The following is a 24,853-nucleotide window of genomic DNA, read 5'->3' on the forward strand; positions in this document are numbered from 1 at the left end:
TTCTCATCACCGTAAGATTCCCAGAATGCCACAGATTACAATCTTTTTAACATGTATACAATTAGATTGTTAGCTCCCAAACCAAGCCTCATGGCTTTTTGCACATAAAATCACACTCAAAGTAGGAGGATCTGTGTCATTTATAGGATAGAGAGGGACTCTATCTTACCATACAGAGAGGGGCCCGCGTTCACCACAAGACCCGTCAGGGGAAAAGGGGGAACATACTACTCACCATACCGGAACCAGGCGGGCACCAACTCCTGACAGTACCCCTCTCCACCGGGGCGGGAGGGCTGTCGACCGATACGGACACCGTGACTCATGGTCTTTGGCGTTTCAGCGAGACGTTTAACTCGCGTGGACAGTCCTTTAATGGGACTTTGTCGCGGCCGACCCAGCGCGGAGCTATGGCCTGCACGCGCTCGTAGGCTGAACTGGGGTGACCACCGGATCTCAACATCCAGCCCGTCGCCCAGTTCAGCTTTCTTGCTTGAAGATCTCACAGGAACACTGGAGAAAAAAAGCTGTCTAAAAAATCCTTTAAGAAAAAATTCTTGCCAGGACCTAAGATCCCAGCAAGGTATCTAGGTCCTTACTCCTAACTAGACAGAAAATAACTGATTTGCTGAGGCAGAGAGAGAGAGGATATACCCTCTGGGACTGCCCCTAGGGTGTGGCCAGAGCTTTTTAATTTCCTGTCTAGTCCTGCTCCTGTGGAGGCAACACAACCCGAAGGTGGTGTATCACCGAGGACTACGTCTGTCAATGAGCGCTAGAGAAATATATTTTTTTATTTTTTTTTAATAATTAAAAAAGAAAAAAATATTATTTAGTTTTTACATTTAAAAAATAAATTAAATTATTAATAAATAACCACACTCCCTGTCAAAGGTAACTAACTGGACAGGGAGATGGTAATGCATTGTGAACAAACAGGCAGTGGAAACAGTAATTACAACAGTCATTACTCCCGGCCACCACAAGAGGGCGCCAGTTCCCCATTGGAAGCCTCTCATCTCAAGTAGGCCGAAAAGCCGGGGCCTCAATTTTCCGACGGCCCGGAAGTCCGTGCACTCCGTGCGCGGAAGTCCGTGCAAAAATGACAGGACACCTTCTGCAGGGCACCCCAGGCGCCAGGTCGCTAATTCTAGTCGCAAATGCAACCTGGCGCCCGGGTTTTGTCGAGGCCTGCTCTAGCTGGCTTCATATAGTGCCCATCCAGAGCCTCGCCCCACTGACGCATTTCACCATGATTAGGCTTAATAGTAGAGGACCGCAAGCTGGCTTCATACAGTCCCCACCCATACCCCCCCCCCCGCTACACATTTTACCATGATTGGGCTTAATCAAACCGGACCTCTAACTGGCTTCATATAGTCCCCACCCATAGCCATGCCCCTCTGATGCAATTCACCATGATTGGGCTTAATCAGAGGACCTCAAGCTGGCTTCATATAGTCCCCACCCATAGCCCTGTCTTACGCATTTCACCATGATTGGGCTTAATCAGAGGACCTCAAGCTGGCTTCATATAGACCCTACCCATAACCACACCACTCTGATGCATTTAACCCAGCGGGTCTTTTTTGTAGGGGTTCTCTACGGTTAAGACCAATGGGTGTGAAATGCGTCATCCACGTATGGCTACGAGTGGGGACTATATGAAGCAAGCTTAAAATCCTCTACAATTAAGCTCAATCGGGGTAAAATGCATTAGTGGGGGAGTAGCTATGGGCAGGGACTCTATGACGCTAGCATGAGGTCCTCTACAATTAAGCCCAATGGGGGTGAAAAGCATCACTGAGGCGTGGCTATGAGTGGGGACTACATGAAGCCAGCTCGAAGTCCTCTAAGATTAAGCACAATTGGGGTGAAATGCGTTAGTGGGCGTGGCTATGAGTGGGGACTACATGAAGCAAGCTCGAAGTCCTCTAAGATTAAGCACAATTGGGGTGAAATGCGATAGTGGGCGTGGCTATGAGTGGGGTCTATATGAAGTCAGCTTGAAGTCCTCTAAGATTAAGCACAATTGGGGTGAAATGCGTTAGTGGGTGTGGCTATGAGTGGGGTCTATATGAAGTCAGCTTGAAGTCCTCTAAGATTAAGCACAATTGGGGTGAAATGCGATAGTGGGCGTGGCTATGAGTGGGGTCTATATGAAGCCAGCTTGAAGTCCTCTAAGATTAAGCACAATTGGGGTGAAATGCGATAGTGGGCGTGGCTATGAGTGGGGTCTATATGAAGCCAGCTTGAAGTCCTCTAAGATTAAGCACAATTGGGGTGAAATGCGATAGTGGGCGTGGCTATGAGTGGGGTCTATATGAAGCCAGCTCGAAGTCCTCTAAGATTAAGCACAATTGGGGTGAAATGCGATAGTGGGCGTGGCTATGAGTGGGGTCTATATGAAGCCAGCTTGAAGTCCTCTAAGATTAAGCACAATTGGGGTGAAATGCGATAGTGGGCATGGCTATGAGTGGGGACTACATGGAGCCAGCTCGAAGTCCTCAAAGATTAAGCACAATTGGGGTGAAATGCGATAGTGGGCGTGGCTATGAGTGGGGACTACATGAAGCCAGCTCGAAGTCCTCAAAGATTAAGCACAATTGGGGTGAAATGCGATAGTGGGCGTGGCTATGAGTGGGGTCTATATGAAGCCAGCTTGAAGTCCTCTAAGATTAAGCACAATTGGGGTGAAATGCGATAGTGGGCGTGGCTATGAGTGGGGTCTATATGAAGTCAGCTCGAAGTCCTCAAAGATTAAGCACAATTGGGGTGAAATGCGATAGTGGGCGTGGCTATGAGTGGGGTCTACAAGAAGCCAGCTCGAAGTCCTCAAAGATTAAGCACAATTGGGGTGAAATGCGATAGTGGGCGTGGCTAGGAGTGGGGACTACATGAAGCCAGCTCGAAGTCCTCAAAGATTGAGCACAATTGGGGTGAAATGCGATAGTGGGCGTGGCTATGAGTGGGGTCTATATGAAGTCAGCTTGAAGTCCTCTAAGATTAAGCACAATTGGGGTGAAATGCGATAGTGGGCGTGGCTATGAGTGGGGACTACATGAAGCCAGCTCGAAGTCCTCTAAGATTGAGCACAATTGGGGTGAAATGCGATAGTGGGCGTGGCTATGAGTGGGGACTACATGAAGCCAGCTTGAAGTCCTCTAAGATTGAGCACAATTGGGGTGAAATGCGATAGTGGGCGTGGCTATGAGTGGGGACTACATGAAGCCAGCTTGAAGTCCTCAAAGATTAAGCACAATTGGGGTGAAATGCGATAGTGGGCGTGGCTATGAGTGGGGTCTACAAGAAGCCAGCTTGAAGTCCTCTAAGATTAAGCACAATTGGGGTGAAATGCGATAGTGGGCGTGGCTATGAGTGGGGTCTATATGAAGTCAGCTTGAAGTCCTCTAAGATTAAGCACAATTGGGGTGAAATGCGATAGTGGGCGTGGCTATGAGTGGGGACTACATGAAGCCAGCTCGAAGTCCTCTAAGATTGAGCACAATTGGGGTGAAATGCGATAGTGGGCGTGGCTATGAGTGGGGACTACATGAAGCCAGCTTGAAGTCCTCTAAGATTGAGCACAATTGGGGTGAAATGCGATAGTGGGCGTGGCTATGAGTGGGGTCTATATGAAGCCAGCTTGAAGTCCTCTAAGATTAAGCACAATTGGGGTGAAATGCGATAGTGGGCGTGGCTATGAGTGGGGTCTATATGAAGCCAGCTTGAAGTCCTCTAAGATTAAGCCCAATTGGGGTGAAATGCGTCAATGGGGTGAGGCTATGAGTGGGTGTTTATGAAGCCAGCTTGAGGTCTTCTACAATTAAGCCCAATTGGGGTAAAATGCGTCAGCGATAAGTGCCTTTGGGAAGGGTTTATTTATGCAGCCTCGTTCTCTGTAACAGCCAATCACAGTGGTTACTGATGCGACTTTTGCATGGTATGCACTTTCTCATGGCACAATTAGTGGGGTGTAGGTCCTTGGGCCCGCCCTGAAAGTCTTGGGAGGGGCGGTACATGGTCTGGTCTGATACTCCTCCCTCTCATTTGGGTCTCCCTTTGGGGAGCTCCACCCACCCAGTGAGTACAAGAGAATTGCGCCCCTGGGCATCAGGGCAAGGGTCCTTCCTCTTCAGGGCCATGTGTACACTTTTTTTTTTGCACCAGGTGTTAAGTTTTCAAGTATTTCACAACACCACGGGACTTAAAAAAAAAAAAAAAAAACTAGCTTACCGGCATTTTTGCCCCCTTCCTGCCCAGGCCAATTTTCAGATTTCAGCGCTTTCACACTTTGAATGACGATTGCGCTGTCATGCAGCACTGCACCCAGATGACATTTTATCATACAGATAGAGCTTTCTTTTGGTGGTGTTTAATCACCGCCAGGTTTTTTTTTTTTTGCAAAACAAACAAAAAAAAAGACAAAAACTTTGAAAAGGAAACATTTTTCTTAGTTTCCGTTATAGAATTTTGAAAATAAGTAATTTTTCTTTTTCACTGATGGGCACTGTTGAGGCTGCACTGATGTGCGCTGATGAAGCTGCACTGAAGGGCACTAAAGAAGGGGCACTGATGAGGACTGATAAGGCTGCACTGATGAGGACTGATGAGGCGGCACTGATGGGGACTGATGAGGCGGCACTGATGGGGACTGATGAGGCTGCACTGATGGGCGCTGTTGAGGCTGCACTGATGTGCGCTGATGAAGCTGCACCGAAGGGCACTAAAGAAGGGGCACTGATGAGGACTGATAAGGCTGCACTGATGAGGACTGATGAGGCGGCACTGATGGGGACTGATGAGGTGGCACTGATGGGGACTGATGAGGCTGCACTGATGGGGACTGATGAGGCGGCACTGATGGGGACTGAGGAGGCGGCACTGATGGGGACTGATGAGGCTGCACTGATGGGGACTGAGGAGGCGGCACTGATGGGGACTGAGGAGGCGGCACTGATGGGGACTGAGGAGGCGGCACTGATGGGGACTGAGGAGGCGGCACTGATGGGGACTGATGAAGTGGGATTGATGAGATGGGACTGATGAGGCTGCATTGATGGGGACTGAGGAGGCGGTATGGATGGGCGCTGATGAGGCTGCACTGATGGGGACTGATGAGGTGGTACTATTAGGGACGGATGAGGCTGCACTGATGAGGACTGATGAGGCTGCACTGATGGGGACTGATGAGGCGGCACTGATGGGGACTGATGAGGCTGCACTGATGGGGACTGATGAGGCGGCACTGATGGGAACTGATGAGGATGCACTGATGGGGAATGACGAGGCGGTACAGATAGGCGCTGATGAGGTGATACTAATGGGGACTGATGAGGCAGCACTGATGAGGACTGATGAGGCTGCACTGATGGGGACTGATGAGGCTGCACTGATCAGGACTGATGAGGCTGCACTGATCAGGACTGACGAGGCGGTATGGATGGGCGCTGATGAGGCTGCACTGATGGGGGACTGATGAGGTGGTACTATTAGGGACGGATGAGGCTGCACTGATGAGGACTGATGAGGCTGCACTGATGGGGACTGATGAGGCGGCACTGATGGGGACTGATGAGGATGCACTGATGGGGAATGACGAGGCGGTACAGATAGGCGCTGATGAGGTGATACTAATGGGGACTGATGAGGCAGCACTGATGAGGACTGATGAGCCTGCACTGATGAGGACTGATGAGGCGGTATCGATCGACGCTGATGAGGCTGCACTGATGGGGACTGACGAGGTGGTACTGATCTTTTTGCTACAGAGCGGTCGGCAAGTGGTTAAAAATGTCATTATAATGTTGATGAGGGGGGAGGGGGGGGGGGAACCAGAAAGGATGAGATATAAGCAGAATAAACCAGCCTGACCAAAACAGCGTGTATTTCAGCTGATTTATTGTCCCGGGTTAATATACAATTTGGGGATTTGTGAATACTTTTTAAACTGTTTTGCTTCACTTGATGCCCATAAAAGTGATTTCTGAGCAGATTTTACACCCCGGGTTCCCGCGCCACCTACTGGCAGAAACTGGAACACCGCAATCCCCAGAATCTACAACTGCAGCCCAGCAATGGGTGATGAACGTTCTCTCTGCCCATTGAGGGGCCCCAATCATTCTCATCCACAGCAATTATAGCGGAACCAATCACTTGAATCTCATATGAACTTTAACATACTAATGTCAAAAATAGTTTTCATTCCTTTATTTCTAGCAATCCCTGGTGATCCTGCCATGAGCGTCCTTGTTATAGGGTGACTACGCTCTGTCTCCCACTTTTTCTCCTGTGTTGTTGTCACTCTGTCCAATGCAGTGTGGAAGTCGATGCAGCGGGCAGGTGGCTCTGATTGCCGCCTGACACCCACGATCGCTCCCCGCTGAGAGAAAAGGACAGGCAGATGTTGTAAACACAGCCGACCGTCCTTCTCCCTGGAATGATCACAGAGCGCCTGTGATCCTTCTATATAGGAACCCAGGTATATGCGATCATTTCACAAGCCACGCCCCCCCCACAGTTGGAAACACGCCCCTAGGTACACATTTAACCCCTTGATCACCCACAGTGTTAACCCCTTCCCTGCCAGTGTCATTAGTACAGTGACAGTGCATATTATTTAGCACTGATTACTGTAGTAATGTCACTGGTCCCCCCCAAAAGTGTCAAAAATGTCAGTTAGGGGTTCGATCTGTCCGCCGCAATGTCGCAGTACCGCAATAAAAAAAAATCGCAGATCGCCACCATTACTAGTAAAAAAAAAGAAAAAAATTACAAATTTTTCCCCTAGTTTGTAGATGTGATAACTTTTGTGCAAACCAATCAATATACACTTATTGGGATTTTTTTTACCAAAAATATGTAAAAGAATACAAATTGGCCTAAATTTATGAAAAAATTTCATTTTTAAATTATTTTTTTTATATTGGGAATGTTATATAGCAGAATGTGAAAAATATTGTTTTTTTTTTTCAGAATTTTTTTTTGTTTATAGCGCAAAAAATAGAAATCGCACAGGTGATCAAATACCACCAAAAGAAATCTCTGTTTGTGGGAAAAAAAGGACATCAATTTAATTTGGGTACAGCGTTGCACGACCGTGCAATTGTCCGTTAAAATAATGCAGTGCCGAATCGCAAAGTATGACCTGGTCATTAACCACTTGCCGACCGCCGCACGACTATCTACGTCGGCGGTCAGCCCCTCACAGGCAAACTAACGTAGGGCTACGCTGCTTGCTTGTGAGGGTCTAGGGAGCGAGCGCGCGCCGCCGGAGGCGCGCTCCCGCTCCTGCGTGGTCACGGACCCCCCCGCGCGTGTGACCAGCGGACCCGGTGTCTGCCGGTCACTCGGCGATCGGCGGGAGAGAGGGAGAATGTCAGGCAGCTTGTGTAAACAAGCCACCTGTCATTCTCCTCGCTGTAAAGACACTGATCACATGGATCTACTATGTAGATCCGTTGATCAGTGTCCTTACAGCTCAAGCCCCAGCCAATCACAGTAGAAAGCACGCCCCTAGGGACACACACAGCCCCTCCCTCCCAAATAAAGTTAACCCCTTCACTACCAGTGTATTTTTACAGTAACAGCGCATATATATAGCACTGATTACTGTAGAAATGTCACTGGTACCCCCAAAAGTGTCAAAAATGTCAGTCAAGGGTCCGATCTGTCCGCCCCAATGTCGCAGTACCGCAAAAAAAAAAAAATCGCAGATCGCCGCCATTACGCGTTAAAAAAAAAACAACAAAAATGACAAAAATCTTTCCCTTTGTTAGTAAACGCGATAACTTTTGCGCAAACCAATCAAAATACGCTTTTTGCGATTTTTTTTACCAAACATATGTAGCATAAAACAAATTGGCCGAAAATGTTAAAAAATTTTGATTTTTAAATTTTTTTTGGGGGGAATTTCATATAAAAAAAAGGGAAAAATATTGTTATTTTTGCAAAATTGACGCTCTTTTTTTGTTTATAGCGCGTGATCAAAAAATCGCACAGGTGATCAAATACCACCAAAAGAAAGCTCTGTTTGTGGGAAAAAAAGGACGCCAAATTAGTTTAGGTACAGCGTCGCACGACCGCGCAATTGTCCGTTAAAGTCACGCAGTGCCGAATCGCAAAATACCCCCTGGTCGGAATGGGGGTAAAATCTTCCGGGGCTTAAGTGGTTAAGGGGGCAAATCCTTCCGGTCCAGAAGTGGTTAACATTGGCCTTTTTGGCTAAGATCAAGTGTAGTATCTGTTCTTATCCGTGATCCAGGGGGGCGCTGTGCTGTCTTCTGACCTGGCCAAGGTTGGGTGGCGGCTATGCAAACCTGCTGGAGTGATGGGGACCTGGAAGGTTAGTATCGGCAGGGACTTAAACCGGAGCGCCCATAGGTCATTGGGCCCCAGGAAAGCTGGAAGGGTCCATTACCTCCTGGTTTGAACTTTCTACGTTGTCTGGCCATGGGCTGGGAAGGCAGAGAGTCCGCGGGGTGTCTGTGCCCCCTGGGAGTGGTCGCCCCAGAGGTGCTCTTAGTAACACTTGGGTGTGGGACCCCAATGTGTGATCCGGCACATGGTCACAGCTCCAAACACTTTTTCTGCACTGCACCTTTTAGGGTCCGGGGCAATTTTTGTTCCCAGGCCTCAGGGCCCGGCCAGTGCACCATGCATGGCCACTTATTTATTTTTCTCCCATGTTTGTCACCTTTCACTTATGTGTGTGTTTTTTTCTCACTAGGATGGAGGGTGTGAGTCCTCGGTTTTGCCCTGAAGTCTAGGGGGAGGATGTGTGGCCCTCAGGTTCCTTCCTCCACTGCCTCTGGGGGGAGGTCTCTCTTCAGGAGAGCCCCCCTCGACCTAGCATTCGGTGGTGGCTTTGCGGGGTCTGCCCGGCCATCTGGCTAAGCAGACCATTGGAAACCCTTTGTCCCTGTCAGGAGCCTTGCGCCCCGGGGGGATCAGGGTAGAGGTCCTACCCCTTCGGGGGGGGGGGGCAAAGCACACGCCTAAGTGCAATATTTTGTGTTCACTTAACTGTTTTTTTTTGGTTTCAGGTTTTTGCACCACCGGGGATAAAAAAAAAAAAAAAAATTATAAACAAATTATTCACATTGGTGCAACAAATCTTCTTAATTCATTTAACCACTTCTGGACTGGAAGGATTTCCCCCCTTAATGACCAGGCCATATTTTGTGATTCAGCACTGCGTTACTTTAACCGACAATTGCGCAGGCGTGTGAACCTATACCCAAATAAAATTGATGTCCTTTTTTTTTCCCCACAAACAGAGATTTCTTTTGGTGGTATTTGATCACCTCTGCAATTTTTATTTTTTGCGCTATAAACAAAAAAAGAGCGACAATTCTAAAAAAAAAAAAAACAATATTTTTCACATTCTGCTATATAACATTCCCAAAATAAAAATTTTAAAATCAAAATTTTAGGCCAATTTGTATTCAGCTACATATTTTTGGTAGGGGAGGGAGGGGAGAGAAGGGGAGGGGAAAGGAGGGGAGGGGAAAGGAGGGGAGGGAAGGGAGGGGAGGGAAGGGAGGGGAGGGAAGGGTAAAGGAGGGGAGGGGAAGGGAGGGGAGGGGTGGGGAAGGGAGGGGAGGGGAGGGGAGGGGAAAGGAGGGGAGGGAAGGAAGGAAGGGAGGGAGGGAGGTAGGAAGGAAGGGAGGGAATTGAGGTAAGGGGGGAGGGGAGGGAAAGGAGGTAAGGGGGGAGGGGAGGGAAAGGAGGTAAGGGGGGAGGGGAGGGAGGGGGAAAGAGGAGGGAAGGGAGGGAGAGAGGAGGGAGGGGAGGGAGAGAGGGGGGAGGGGAGAGATGGGAGAGGGGAGGGAGAGATGGGGGAGGGGAGAGATGGGGGAGAGAGTGGGGAGGGGAGGGAGTGGGGAGGGGAGGGAGTGGGGAGGGGAGGGAGTGGGGAGGGAGGGAGGGGAGGGAAGGGAGGGAGGGGAGGAGCCAGTACAACTGTGCAAGACTGAAGGGGGGGCGGAGTAAGGATTAACAATTGGCGCTGTGAGTGGGATGAGGGGAGGAGCCAGTACAACTGTGCAAGACTGAAGGGAGGGGCGGAGTTAGGGTTAACAATTGGCGCTATGAGCGGGATGAGGGGAGGAGCCAGTACAACTGTGCAAGACTGAAGGGGGGGGGGGCGGAGTAAGGATTAACAATTGGCGCTGAGCGACATAAGGGGAGGAGTTAGACTTAAGGATTGGCGCTGTGAGCAGGATGAGGGGAGGGGCCTGTAGAACCGTGCAAGACTGAAGGGAGGGACAGAGTTAGGCTTAACAATTGGTGCTGGGAGCAGGATGAGGGGAGGAGCCAGTACAACTGTGCAAGACTAAAGGGAGGGGCGGAAGGAGGAGTTAGAAGGGATCAGGCACTGGATTTGCACATTGGAGGTTCTTATGCTGCAGGAAAAGGGGGTGACAGCTCCTCTATTCAGAAGATAACTTTTCTGTATTAGAGATACGGGGTGACAGATCGGTGACGGGTATCGGCTGACATACGTACTTGTCGCTCACAGTGACGCCGTTCATGATGATGCAGTTGGCGATCTTCACTCGGTCTCTGACGGTGCAGTTGGACCCTAGAAGGGAATGTTTTATGGAGCTCTTCTCTCCGACCTGCGTCTGAGCCCCGACCATGCTGTCCGATCCCACCTGAGGAGGAAGAGATCCCATTATTACCCATCCCCCACACACAGCAATCAACATATCCCTCATTTTCTGTCCTGGTGACCACACGGGAAGTGAGTAGAAATCTCCAATGGGGACACCACAGAGACCCCTCCTAGCTCCATTCATTCACAATATAAGTGTTTTTATCTATCAGGGATCATTCTTTCCATGTATTTGGAATGGGATGTCGCTGCGTCTCAGTTCATTAACCGCTTGCCGACCAGCCGCTGTAGTTTCACGGCGGCAGATCGGCTTTGTCCCGCGAAACGACGTACCTGTACGTCACTTCATGGGACTGATTGTGGGGGCGCACGCTGATTGGCTACAGGGGTTTAGTTGCACACATTTGCAAATACATGCGTAAGCTGCAGGCTGCGACAAGGCACCCTGATATCTGCAGTCCCTAACTCTACCTTTAAAGAGTCTCCACAATGTTAGCACATGCATTCTGATGAGATAGATTGAGGACAGGTGACTGGAGGGAGCCCACCCCTCCTTAAAGGCGCAGGGTCACACTGAACACCCAGCACATAGCACAATGACAGCAAAGGTGTCAGTGCGTTGCCTGACCAATATAAACGTTATACGATATTGCAAAAAAGTGGTCACCTCCCTCCAGTCACCTGTCCTCCATCTATCTCTTCAGAATGCATGTGCTCCCAGTATATCTGCGGCGGGCGGTCCGTAACTGGTTAAAGTGCATTTTTTCCGCAACGCAAATACAGTGTGACATAAAAAATTGCAGCGATCGCCATTTTGTTCTCTGGGGTCTTTGCTAAAATATATATATATATATATAATGTTTGGGGGTTCTAAGTAATTTTCTAGCAAAAAGTGTCAGATAAGGCCGGGTCTTCAAGTGGTTATTCTGTAGATGAGCCCTGAGACCTGGAGGGGCCAGCTGGATAATAATGTCCATGAGCTGCTTCAGACTTACCATGAGTTTATCTGTGATGGTAGCGGATGGGTGAACGCGTGGATCTTCCCCGCAGAGGCCGCACAGAGGTACCTGCCAAACAGAACAGTGTCGTCAGATGATGAAAGGCTTAAAGCAGAACTGCAGCCCCTCCCCCCATGCATGTTACATAGTTACACAGTTAGTCAGGTTGAAAAAAGACACAAGTCCATCTGGCTCAACCAATAAAAAAAAAAAAAAAACAGTAAAGAAAACCCAACCATACAATCCCATATACACAATCCTATACCCACCCCAACCATACAATCCCATATACACAATCCTATACCCACCCCAACAATACAATCCCATATACACAATCCTATACCCACCCCAACCATACAATCCCATATACACAATCCTATACCCGCCCCAACCATACAATCCCATATACACAATCCTATACCCACCCCAACCATACAATCCCATATACACAATCCTATACCCACCCCAACCATACAATCCCATATACACCATCCTATACCCGCCCCAACCATACAATCCCATATACACAATCCTATACCCGCCCCAACCATACAATCCCATATACACAATCCTATACCCGCCCCAACCATACAATCCCATATACACAATCCTATACCCGCCCCAACCATACAATCCCATATACACAATCCTATACCCACCCCAACCATACATTCCCATATACACAATCCTATACCCACCCCAACCATACAATCCCATATACACCATCCTATACCCGCCCCAACCATACAATCCCATATACACAATCCTATACCCGCCCCAACCATACAATCCCATATACACAATCCTATACCCGCCCCAACCATACAATCCCATATACACAATCCTATACCCGCCCCAACCATACAATCCCATATACACAATCCTATACCCGCCCCAACCATACAATCCCATATACACAATCCTATACCCACCCCAACCATACAATCCCATATACACAATCCTATACCCACCCCAACCATACAATCCCATATACACAATCCTATACCCACCCCAACCATCCAATCCCATATACACAATCCTATACCCGCCCCAACCATACAATCCCATATACACAATCCTATACCCGCCCCAACCATACAATCCCATATACACAATCCTATACCCGCCCCAACCATACAATCCCATATACACAATCCTATACCCACCCCAACCATATACACAATCCTATACCCACCCCAACCATACAATCCCATATACACAATCCTATACCCACCCCAACCATCCAATCCCATATACACAATCCTATACCCACCCCAACCATACAATCCCATACCCGCCCCAACCATACAATCTCATATACACAATCCTATACCCACCCCAACCATACAATCCCATATACACCATCCTATACCCGCCCCAACCATACAATCCCATATACACCATCCTATACCCGCCCCAACCATACAATCCCATATACACAATCCTATACCCGCAGATGATCCAGAGGAAGGCGAAAAACCCCCAGCAAAGCATGATCCAATTTACTACAGCAGGGGAAAAAATTCCTTCCTGATCCCTCGAGATGCAATCTGATATTCCCTGGATCAACTTTACCTATAAATATTAGTAGCCAGTTATATTATGTACACCCAGGAAAGAATCCAGGCCTTTTTTAAAGCAATCTAGTGAGCTGGCCAGAACCACCTCTGGAGGGAGTCTACTCCCCCCGCATGTCCTCAATTCACAGACTCACCTGCCCAGCAGCATTGCCCGGCTGTAATGCTCTGCGGCCAGAGCCCGGCTCCTGCGCCGCCATCTTCAGTCCTGACATCCTCGGGTTCAGACAGCCTAGCCCCCTGATGACATCCCGCCACCGGGTTCGTCCCCCTCCTGCCGTGTGCATTAAACCTGAGGCATCCCGAAATGTGATGTGCAAATTTTAGGAGGCTTTTGGCGTCAGAGAAGATTCCATTCTCACCTAGGCAAGATGGCAGCCGGGGGGTGGGGGTAACTTTATAAAAATAAAAATAAAGGAGGAGTAAAATGATGCCTAGTGCATCGGATAGGTGTAGGTCCACTTCAAAGAGAATTATGGGAATCTACCGATAAGGCTGGAAATGACATAGATATGAATGGTCCATTTAAAGGTCCATTTGGCCGTGGGGAGGAAAAGAAGTCCACTTAACAAGGCTGGCCTTCAAGAGGGGTGGGCGCTGCTTCCCCAAAACATGTAAAGAAAACAAAGAAAGGAGGCGCCTCTGAGTGTAGATTGTGGGCAGAAATTTGTTCCAAAATAAAGCGTAAGCTCACTCTAACCACTTGCCGACCGCCCGCCGCAGTTTTACTGCAGCAGGCTGGCCCGGCTGTGCAAACCGACGTAATATTACGTCGGTTGCCTGCGTGGTGCTAGGGGCCGAGTCGGCGCGTTCCCACCCCCACTAGGCAGCTGATGCACAGGACCGGCAGTCTGCCGGCCACCCGCGATCGTTCCCTGCTCAGAGAGGACGACAGTCGGATGTTGTAAACACAGCTGACCGTTCTCTCTGAAATGATCACAGAGCGCCTTCTATATCGGAACATAGGTCTCTATGATCATTTCAAAAGCCCAACCCCCCCACAGTTAGTAAACACTCCCCTAGGCTCACATTTAACCCCTTGATCACCCCTAGCTTAACCCCTTCCCTGCCAGTGTCATTAGTACGGTAACTGCATATTTTTAGCACTGATTACTGTAGTAATGTCACTGGTCCCCCCAAAAGTGTCAAAAATGTCAGTTAGGTGTCCGATCTGTCCGCCGCAATGTCGCAGTCCCCCAAAAATCACAGATCGCCTCCATGTCTAGTAAAAAAAAAAAAAAGAAACAAATTACAAATTTTTCCCCTAGTTTGTAGAAGCGATAACTTTTGCGCAAACCAATCAAACTATACTTATTGGGATTTTTTTTACAAAAATATGTAAAAGAATACAAATTGGCCTAAAATTATGAAAAAATTTCATTTTTAAATAATTTTTTTATATTGGGAATGTTATATAGCAGAATGTGAAAAATATTGTTTTTTTTTTCAGAATTGTCGCTCTTTTTTTGTTTAAAGCGCAAAAAATAAAAAACGCACGAGTGATCAAATACCACCAAAAGCTCTGTTTGTGGGGAAAAAAAGGACATCAATTTTATTTGGGTACAGCGTCGCACGACCGCGCAATTTTCCGTTAAAATAACAATGCCGAATCGCAAAAAATGGCCTGGTCATTAAGGGGGGGAAATCCTTCAGGTCCAGAACTGGTTAAGGTGCATATAACGAGCATTTCGGTTATTGTTTTACCCAAGGGCCGTCCAGAGGAATGGGGGATGTAATGACCTTGCTGGTGCCGTGTCCCAGCTAGGTCGCACTGGATCCGGCAGGCAATCAGTGTGGAGTGAAGAGCAGCTGAGACAGAGGACTGAAACACACATCAGATCCTCTGACGTCACTAGTCCGCAACGCGTTTTGGAGCATGCGCAGTAGGTGTAGACTAACAATGCGTGCTCCTTTCTCAAGCTCTTTTCTTTGTTGTCTCCACTTTAAAGAGAAACTGTCCCCTCATCCATGCAGGGCAAAGTGACAGAGTCTCTACAAAGAAACCCCCATAAACCCACCCTATCAGTGTACACTTCTTTCTTCACACAGACAAATCGTGGGAGGAGAGGAATGCCGATAACCTTCAAGTCTGTTTACAAGTGATCCGTCGTGATTGGATGCAGCTAATCGCATGGTAAAGGGCCACTGTGATTGGCCCTTTACCGCGATCTGTAATCAGCTGTGTCCAAGGACACAACAGTCACAGAGCACGCCCGATGTGTGCCGCAGGGGGCGGGGTTCTGGGAGGACGTCAGATACAACTGACCCTTTGAGGGCAACCATACTGCTGATGTGGCCCGCGATTAAATTGAATTTGACACCCCTGAAGGACATTAGTGATGGCGGCGAGTGGGCGGGGTCAGTCAAGCCATGCAGGCCCGGATGGGCAGACAGGAAGTGTGATGGGCTGTCAGTCTAAGCGGGTGGGACAGACTGGGAGTCGGACCAGCCCGGGACTGCCCACTGTGGACAGCAAGAATGTAATTACAGAAGCATACTACATAGGGGCAAGTTAGAGGACTGGTGGATCAGCGGCATCCGGTCTTACAAGGATAATAGGGTGGTGAGTCCAGCAATGGGACCCATACAGAAGAATTACTAATGGCTGCTTGTCTACATTAAAAATGCGTTATTTCTGCTTTCAAAGACTCTCCCTCACAGGTATGCGTGATACTACCGCCATTGATGAGAGGGCAACGCCGTACCGGGAACCCACCTGCTTGTTGGCCTCAATGTACATCCCCAGACTGTTCACTCTGCAGCACAGCTCATTCTGCGTCACGTGGACGTAGCAGCGCAGGCGGCTGCCATGGTAAGGTTCCAGCATGTCTCCGCGGTGGTCGTTCCAACTTGATTTACTTAGCGCTGTTTCGAGGAGCTCGTCGTGGGGTATAAAGTTGTGGATGTCTGTCAGGGGGACACAGAGAAAAGAACATAGATATAATGTTTGCAGCAGAACAAATGAGTGGCACCGGTAATCTGTCAGAACATGCGCTTTCCCCTCTACTGTCAATTTTGAATTGCGTGGCCGCCATGTTTGTTCTAGCAAATCCCTGTACTAGGCCCCACCCCCTTCATGCCAGAGGTCCCCCTTTATGTCAGAGGTCCCCCTTCGTGTCAGAGGCCCTCCTTCACATATGAGTTCCCCGTTCATGTCAGAGGTCCTCCTTCACATATGAGGTCCCCCTTCATGTCAGAGGTCCTCCTTCACATATGAGGTCCCCCTTCATGTCAGAGGTCCCCTTCACATATCAGGTCCCCCTTCATGCCAGAGGTTACCCTTCATTACAGAGGTTCCCCTTCATGCCAGAGGTCCCCCTTCGTGTCAGAGGCCCTCCTTCTCATATGAGGTCCCCCTTCATGTCAGATGTCCTCCTTCTCATATGAGGTCCCCCTTTATGTCAGAGACCCTCCTTCACATTTGAGGTCCTCCTTCATGTCAGAGGTCCTCCTAAACATATGAGGTCCCCCTTCGTGTCAGAGGTCCTCCTTCACATATGAGGTCCCCCTTCGTGTCAGAGGTCCTCCTTCACATATGAGGTCCCCCTTCGTGTCAGAGGCGCTCCTTCACATATGAGGTCCCCCTTCCTGTCAGAGGGCCTCCTTAATATATGAGGTCCCCCTTCCTGTCAGAGACCCTCCTTCACATATGAGGTCCCCCTTCCTGTCAGAGGGCCTTAATATATGAGGTCCCCCCTCATGTCAGAGGTCCTCCTTCACATGAGGTCCCCCATTCATGTCAGAGGCCCTCCTTCACATATGAGGTCCCCCTTCATGTCAGAGGCTCTCCTTCACATATGAGGTTCCCCTTCGTGTCAGAGGCCCTCCTTCACATATGAGGTCCCCCTTCGTGTCAGAGGCCCTACTACACATATGAGGTCCCCCTTCGTGTCAGAGGCTCTCCTTCACATATGAGGTCCCCCTTCCTGTCAGAGGGCCTCCTTAATATATGAGGTCCCCCCTCATGTCAGAGGCCCCCTCATCACATCAGAGGACCCCCCCCACGTCAGAGGCCCCCCTATACATGATTGCCTCCATCACATCAAAGTACCCCCATGACAGAGTCCTCCCATTACATAGTCCCCCTCATCACAGATCCCTCCAATCACACAGTCCCCCCTTCATGTCAGAGGCCCCTCTTCGCCTCAGAAGTCACTCTTTTATGTCAGAGACCTCATATCATATCAGTGCCCCCCCCTCCTTTACATAAATACTCCCATAACATCAAAGTACCCCCCATCACACAGCCCCCCTTATCACAGATCCCTCCAATCACACAGTCCCACTTCATGTCAGAGGCCCCCTCATCACATCAGAAGAATCCCCCCCCCAATCACATCAGAGGCCCCCTCCATCCCATCAGACGCCCCCACTTCGTATCAGAGGCCTCTCATCACATCAGAAGAACCCCCCCCCCCAATCACATCAGAGGCCCCCTCCATCCCATCAGACGTCCCCACTTCGCATCAGAGGCCTCTCATCACATCAGAGGCCCCTCCATCACATTAGAGGTTCTCCCTTCATGTCAGGAGTCTCTCATCACATCAAGGGCCCCCCTATACATGAGAGCCCCAATCACATCAGAGGCCCCCCCCCAATCCCAGGTCCCCCAGTCACAAAGTCACCTCTTCCCATCAAAGCCCTAACTTTTTGCTAAAGCAGTGGGTCAGAAGGCAGGGGACGCAGCAAGTCTGGAGAAGGTGGGCTTCCGTCCAAGCGTGCCGCCTACAATGGATCTTGCGTCACGTGTTGTCATAGTATTGGCAAGGCAGCTGCTAACGCCATAGCAAGGAATGATGCCGTGCCTCCTGCTCTACAGCATCTTTTGGTTTTTAGGGTATTGGCAACCGGCCCGTTGTGGCAACCCGTGACACTGGAACAGAGCAAAGAAGGTCCAGTGTATTGCTGCACCCCCTGGGAAACCAAATGAAACCCCCAGATTGAAAAACGCAGATCTAAGGCACTGCTGCTGCTGACTGCTAGTCTCTGGAGATTTGGTGATGTCACTACTGCGCTAATCACTGCTCTCCTTGCTGGAGAGGAAGCTGTACCTGAGGATCTGCAGTGCAAGGATCACCCTGCTTCTGTTTCATACATTCTGTGGATCTTTAGTTCCTTCACCTCTATCATTACCCCACCAGTCATCAGATTACCAGTGGGGTGATTTGATGTAAGGGAGAAAGCCCTGCTCCTCTACCAAGATGACCACCTCCATAGTGTGGAACAAGACATGGTAACTCAATACTGGGGAGTAGATCAGCTTCAGGGAGACCACAGGCAATACTGGTTAGCTGGTCCTTTGAGGTTTATTTTGGGCACAGCTTCCACAGTACAGGTGGTCTTTATGGCTTATTAGCACAATGCCTGGAAGAGGGAAAATATATGTGCAGGTATCTTTAGGTGCTTAATGGTACACCACATCCTTACATAGAGGAGCAACAGGGTGACATTAAGAAAAGCCCCCCCCCCCCCCCGGAATGGATGGTCTCATTTAGGAGCTGGTATCAGGGAATAAGGACGCTGGTGAACATTTATTTATATCGGTTCCTCACCCTTCGCTCGGGTCTCTTTGCCCACATCCTGTTCCACCTTCTTATCGGAGGAGGAGAACTGTTTACTGACCAGGTAAGGTACCAACTCCCGTCGGATGGAGGAGAATGAGCTGCAGAGGAAAGAAAAGAGGTATATTAGGTAAATTAAAGATGGCGTCTAACTGGCATCATTATCCAATGGCTACTTAAATGCAATACTCATCTGTTTAATACTGTAAATGTAAGATCCAATTATAGCATTAATAAAATAATTTAATGAAATAAAGTGGTTGTTTTTTTCACAGCTCCATTATATGACCAGTAAAGATGCAAAGATTGTTTAGCGGAGATTACGTACTCATTGGCTATGAGGAAATCCACCACATATTTGCGCAGGCAGTACAGGTGTGCGTCCACCATGCCCATCTTGATGTGAATCCGGGGGTACCTGCAACAAAGTGGAGGGAGGTGCTCATTATGGATGGTGCGATTGAAGATGAGACAGCATCAAATAATTCATGAAGCCTAAAGCAATTTAGAATTCCCATGGACAGCAAAGTATTTTGGAACATATGTCTATTTTTTGTTTAGTGCCAGAGTAGGGCCCTTTGGCTTGGTATGCTGATCAAGCCTCAAGGGGCAGTTGGCAACAGGGGTTGGATGGCCCCCCAAAAATCCATAATGCCAATGCACTCCTTACAGCCATAAACCTTTACAAATGTGGATGCTTTGGTAAACGACCGATGGATGGCACCACCAAAAAGGTCCAAAAACTGAGAAATCTCACCAACACACTGGGTAGAATACCAAATGGGTCATTTATTTGTCACAGAGCACCATGGTGCAATGTTTTTGAGGCCACTAAGGACCCTTCCTTCAGGCAGTAGTTACAAAAAAGAGAGCCTGTCTTTCATGAGTTGGTAGTGACATGTCTCTCCGGTCTCACTGACAGTTGAAGGGTTCCTGGTGTCTGTGTCAGTTAAGGATCGACGACCCAATGAATTCGGGTGTTACTGCTTGAGGATGGGGTCCTTAATGGCCTCCAACATATCACACTTTTTTCTGTGAGAGATAAACATCCCATTTTGAATTTCACACACAAGTGCTGGAGACATTTCACTTTTTTTGGACCACTGTGATGGTGCCATCCATCAGTAGTTCACCAAAGCACCAATATTGTGCCAACCATTAAAATAGTTCACCAAAGCACCCAATACGGTGCCGTCCATCAGTAGTTCACCAAAGCACCTACTACAGTAAAGGTTTATGGTTGCAAGGAGTCCACTGGACCCCTGCTGCCAACTGCCCACTGAAGCCCAATCAATTCCGGATGACCTACCATTTATAATGGGGCCAAAAAGAGTGCCCAACAAAAATATTTCTTAGAGTCTGAAATAATTTGGTTCCACAAACAACCTAAAAGAAAACAAAATGGCAGTTGGCTCGTTTCAGGGGCCAAAACAATCCCCCTTAATCAGAGCCTCAATTATTCTTAGATTGCACAATTCAAGTGACCTCCAAATTTTGGTAAGAGTTCCCATTTTGTAGAGTGCAGCTAAACCTATACCATCACGCTGAGCCAAGGACTTCTATTTGTATCAATTGGAGATCCAAGGACTGCTTTTGGTATTGGATAAAGAACTTTTATTGGTATCGGCTGGAGAGCTAAGGACTTCAATTCATATCGCTGGGGAAAGCTAAGGACTTCTATCGGTATCTGTTGGAGATCTAAGGACTTCAATTTGTATCAGATGAAGATCTAAGGAATTCTGTTTGTATCTGTTGGAGATCTAAGGACATCTATTTGAATTGGTTGGGGATCCAAGGACTTCAGTTTGTATCTGTTGGAGCTCTAAGGACATCTATTTATATTTGTTGAAGATCTAAGAATTTCTATTTGTATTGGTTGGAGATCTGAGGACTTCTGTTTATATTGGTTGGAGATCTGAGGACTTCCACCTGTATTAGTTGGAGTTCTTAGTCCAACACTTTGGCCTACTTCTATGTGTACTGACAGGAGATCTTAGGACTTCTATTTCTATCAACTGGAGATCTAAGAACTTCTATTTGTATCGGTTGGAGATCTGAGGACTTCTGTTTGGATTGGTTGGAGATCTAAGGACTTCCACCTGTATTGGTTGGAGTTCTTAGTCCAGCACCTTGGCCTACTTCTTCTTTAGATGGTCTACCTAGCAGCACCCTGACCGAGAATTTTATTCCACAAACAACCTAACAGAAAACAAAATGGCAGCCGGCTCGTTTCAGGGGCCAAAACAATCCTCCTTAACCAGAGCCTTAATTATGCTTAGATTACACAATTCAGATGACCTCTAAATTTTGAGAAGAGCTCCCATTTTGTAGAGTGCAGCTAAACCTATGCCATCAGACTGAGCCAAGGACTTCTATTTGTATCAGCTGGAGATCTAAGAACTATTTGCATTGGTTGGTGATCCAATGACTTCTATTTGTATCAATTGGAGATCCAAGGACTGCTTTTGGTATTGGATAAAGAACTTTTATTGGTATTGGCTGGAGATCTAAGGACTTCTATTCATATCGCTGGGGAAAGCTAAGGACTTCTATTGGTATCTGTTGGAGATCTAAGGACTTCAATTTGTATCAGATAGAGATCGAGATGAAGATCTAAGGACTTCTGTTTCCTATCTGTTGGAAAGCTAAGAACTTCTATTTGAATTGGTTGGGGATCCAAGGACTTCCGTTTGTATCTGCTGGAGAGCTAAGGACATCTATTTGTATTGGTTGGAGATCCAAGGACTTCCGTTTGTATCTGTTGGAGAGCTAAGGACATCTATTTGTATTGGTTGGAGATCCAAGGACTTCAGTTTGTATCTGTTGGAGCGCTAAGGACATCTATTTATATTTGTTGAAGATCTAAGAATTTCTATTTGTATTGGTTGGAGATCTAAGGACTTCTGTTTGTATCGGTTGGAGATCTAAGGACTTCCACCTGTATTGGTTGGAGTTCTTAGTCCAGCACCTTGGCCTACTTCTTCTTTGGATGGTCTACCTAGCAGCACCCTGACCGAGAATTTGATTCCACAAACAACCTAACAGAAAACAAAATGGCAGCCGGCTCGTTTCAGGGACTAAAACAACCCCCCTTAATCAGAGCCTCAATTATGTTTAAATTACACAATTCAGGTGACTTAAATTTTGAGAAGAGCTCCCATTTTGCAGAGTGCTGCTAAACCTATGCCATCAGGCTGAGCCAAGGACTTCTATTTGTATCAGCTGGAGATCTAAGAACTATTTGCATTGGTTGGTGATCCAATTACTTCTATTTGTATCAATTGGAGATCCAAGGTGCTTTTGGTATTGGATAAAAAACTTTTATTGGTATCGACTGGAGAGCTAAGGACTTCAATTCATATCGCTGGGGAAAGCTAAGGACTTCTATCGGTATCTGTTGGAGATCTAAGGACTTCAACTTGTATCAGATGGAGATCTAAGAACTTCTATTTCTAGCTGTTGGAAAGCTAAGGACTTCTATTTGCATTGGTTGGGGATCCAAGAACTTATGTTTGTATCTGTTGGAGAGCGAAGGACATCCATTTGTATTGGTTTGGGATTCAAGGACTTCAGTTTGTATCTGTTGGAGCGCTAAGGACATCTATTTATATTTGTTGAAGATCTAAGAATTTCTGTTTGTATTGGTTGGAGATCTAAGGACTTCTGTTTGTATTGGTTGGAGATCTGAGGACTTCCACCTGTATTAGAAGTAGGCCAAAGTGCTGGACTAAGAACTCCAACTATGCGTACTGACAGGAGATCTTAGGACTTCTATTTCTATCAACTGGAAATATAAGAACTTCTATTTGTATCGGTTGGAGATCTGAGGACTTCTGCTTGGATTGGTTGGAGATATAAGGACTTCCACCTGTATTGGTTGGAGTTCTTAGTCCAGCACCTTGGCCTACTGACAGGAGATCTTAGGACTTCTATTTCTATCAACTGGAAATATAAGAACTTCGATTTGTATCGTTGGAGATCAGAGGACTTCTGTTTGTATTGGTTGGAGATCGAAGGACTTCCACCTGTATTGGTTGGAGTTCTTAGTCCAGCACCTTGGCCTACTTCTTCTTCGGATGGTCTACCTAGCAGCCCCCCTTACTGAGAAAAGTTGGCTCAGGCAGACCCGGGCTTTCTCCACAGCCATCTCTAGGCTTTAGGTCTGCAATAATAGGGAATTATGGGAAGTCATACAGAGACAGCAGCTATATTGGTTCATCAACATTCCCCTCCTGCCAAGACCAGCTCCATCCTCCCGATCATAGGGGATTATGGAAAAACTGGATGCTCTCTGCTCTTTCCTCCAAATTCCCGCTGAATTTCGTTTATCTGAGTTTTAGTCTTCCTAACACCTAATTAACATTCATTGACTAATCCCGGAGAGTGGAAGGGGTGCGTTATCGGGCTTTGTGGAATGTGATCTCCCCGGAATTTATAAACACATGAGAGAATATACATGAGATCACCAAAGCCTTGTGCAACCCGATGGCAGAGTGGAAGAATTCCGACACCATCCCGGGATTTCCCAACAAGATAGAAAAAAAGAAAAAAACATAAAAACACGATTCTCCAGCCTCTGCAAATATATGTATTTGGCCCCTTTCACACTTGTGCGACTTGTCCTGCGATTTGAAACTGCAAAGTCACATGACAAGTCGTACCCCATGATTTCCAATGAGTACTGTCTCTATCTGTACGACTTCAAGTCGAACAACTTCAAAGTAGTAAGCTCTAACGAGCAGGGCCCTCTGATTCCTTTTGTTCCAAATTGTAGTGTAACTGTAATGTCTGCCCTCATTTTGTTAAGCGCTGCGCAAACTGTTGGCGCTATATAAATCCTGTATAATAATAATAATAATAAAAAGTAGTCCCTGCACTACTTTGGGCCGATTTTAATGCGTTTTGAGGTCCAAAGACATAGGCATTGCTTCAAGCCCAGTCAAAATCGCACGTCAAAATCACGAGTGTGAAAGGGGCCTTATAGGTAATTCACACCCACTATATTGTCAAAAGTATTGGGACGCCTGCCTTTACACACACATGAACTTTAATGGCATCCCAGTCTTAGTCTGTAGGGTTCAATATTGAGTTGGCCCACCCTTTGCAGCTATAACAGCTTCAACTCTTCTGGGAAGGCTGTCCACAAGGTTTAGGAGTGTCTATGGGAATGTTTCACTATTCTTCCAGAAGCTAATTTGTGAGGTCAGGCACTGATGTTGAACGAGTAGTCCTGGCTCACAGTCTGCTCTCTAATTCATCCCAAAGGCGTTCTTGTTTGGGGATGGCCCCTTTACGCTCCAACATGACTGCGCACCAGTGCACAAAGCAAGGTCCATAAAGACATGGATGAGCGAGTTTGGGGTGGAGGAACTTGACTGGCCTGCATGGAGTCCTGACCTCAACCTGATGGAACACCTTTGGGACTGTGAGCCACGCCTTCTTGTCCAAAATCAGTGCCTGACCTCACAAATGCCCTTCTGGAAGAATGGTGAAACATTCCCATAGACACTCCTAAACCTTGTGGACAGCCTTCCCAGAAGAGTTGAAGCTGTTATAGCTGCAAAGGGTGGGTCAACTCAATATTGAACCCTACGGACTAAGACTGGGATGCCATTAAAGTTCATGTGCGTGTAAAGGCAGGCGTCCCAATACTTTTGGTAATATAGTGTATATTACTATTTTGGAACGTCCACCCTACAGAATATATACTGTATATATGTATTTTTGCACATAGTGTAACTAGATTCATTATCAACCTCTTGCCAGCCGTACTACCGTACCTGTACATCGCTCCTTCGCAATTTGCGAGAGGGAAAGCTGATCTGTGAGGCCGCGATCACTCCCCGGGGAGACAGAACAGCGGTCTGACGTTCTAAACACAGCAGACCATTGTTCTGTCAGCAATCAACACAGGGATCCTCCTATTTAGGATCACAGGTCTCTGTGTTGATTCCATAAGCCCATTCCCCTCACAGTCAGAAAACACCCCCTAGAGCAGTGATGGCGAACCTTGGCACCCCAGATGTTTTGGAACTACATTTCCCATGGTGCTCAACTTACACTGCAGAGTGCATGAGCATCATGGGAAATGTAGTTCCA

At 47.6% G+C, this 24,853-nt stretch overlaps 1 protein-coding gene across 1 annotated transcript in view; it reads right to left on the minus strand.

Moving 5' to 3' along the window:
• The window catches only part of EIF2B3 (eukaryotic translation initiation factor 2B subunit gamma), a 74,296-nt gene that overhangs the window by 14,558 nt on the left and 34,885 nt on the right, over positions 1–24,853 (minus strand). The window contains exons 6-10 of the mRNA XM_082265262.1: positions 19,083–19,172; positions 18,746–18,855; positions 15,910–16,100; positions 11,614–11,685; positions 10,510–10,658 (exon numbers count right to left, since the gene is read on the minus strand). Of these exons, the coding sequence (XP_082121388.1) occupies positions 10,510–10,658; positions 11,614–11,685; positions 15,910–16,100; positions 18,746–18,855; positions 19,083–19,172 (612 nt within the window). The remainder of the gene's footprint in view (positions 1–10,509; positions 10,659–11,613; positions 11,686–15,909; positions 16,101–18,745; positions 18,856–19,082; positions 19,173–24,853) is intronic.

The sequence above is a fragment of the Pelophylax lessonae genome (assembly GCF_965119305.1).
Source record: "Pelophylax lessonae genome assembly, chromosome: 8".
NCBI lineage: Eukaryota > Metazoa > Chordata > Amphibia > Anura > Ranidae > Pelophylax > Pelophylax lessonae.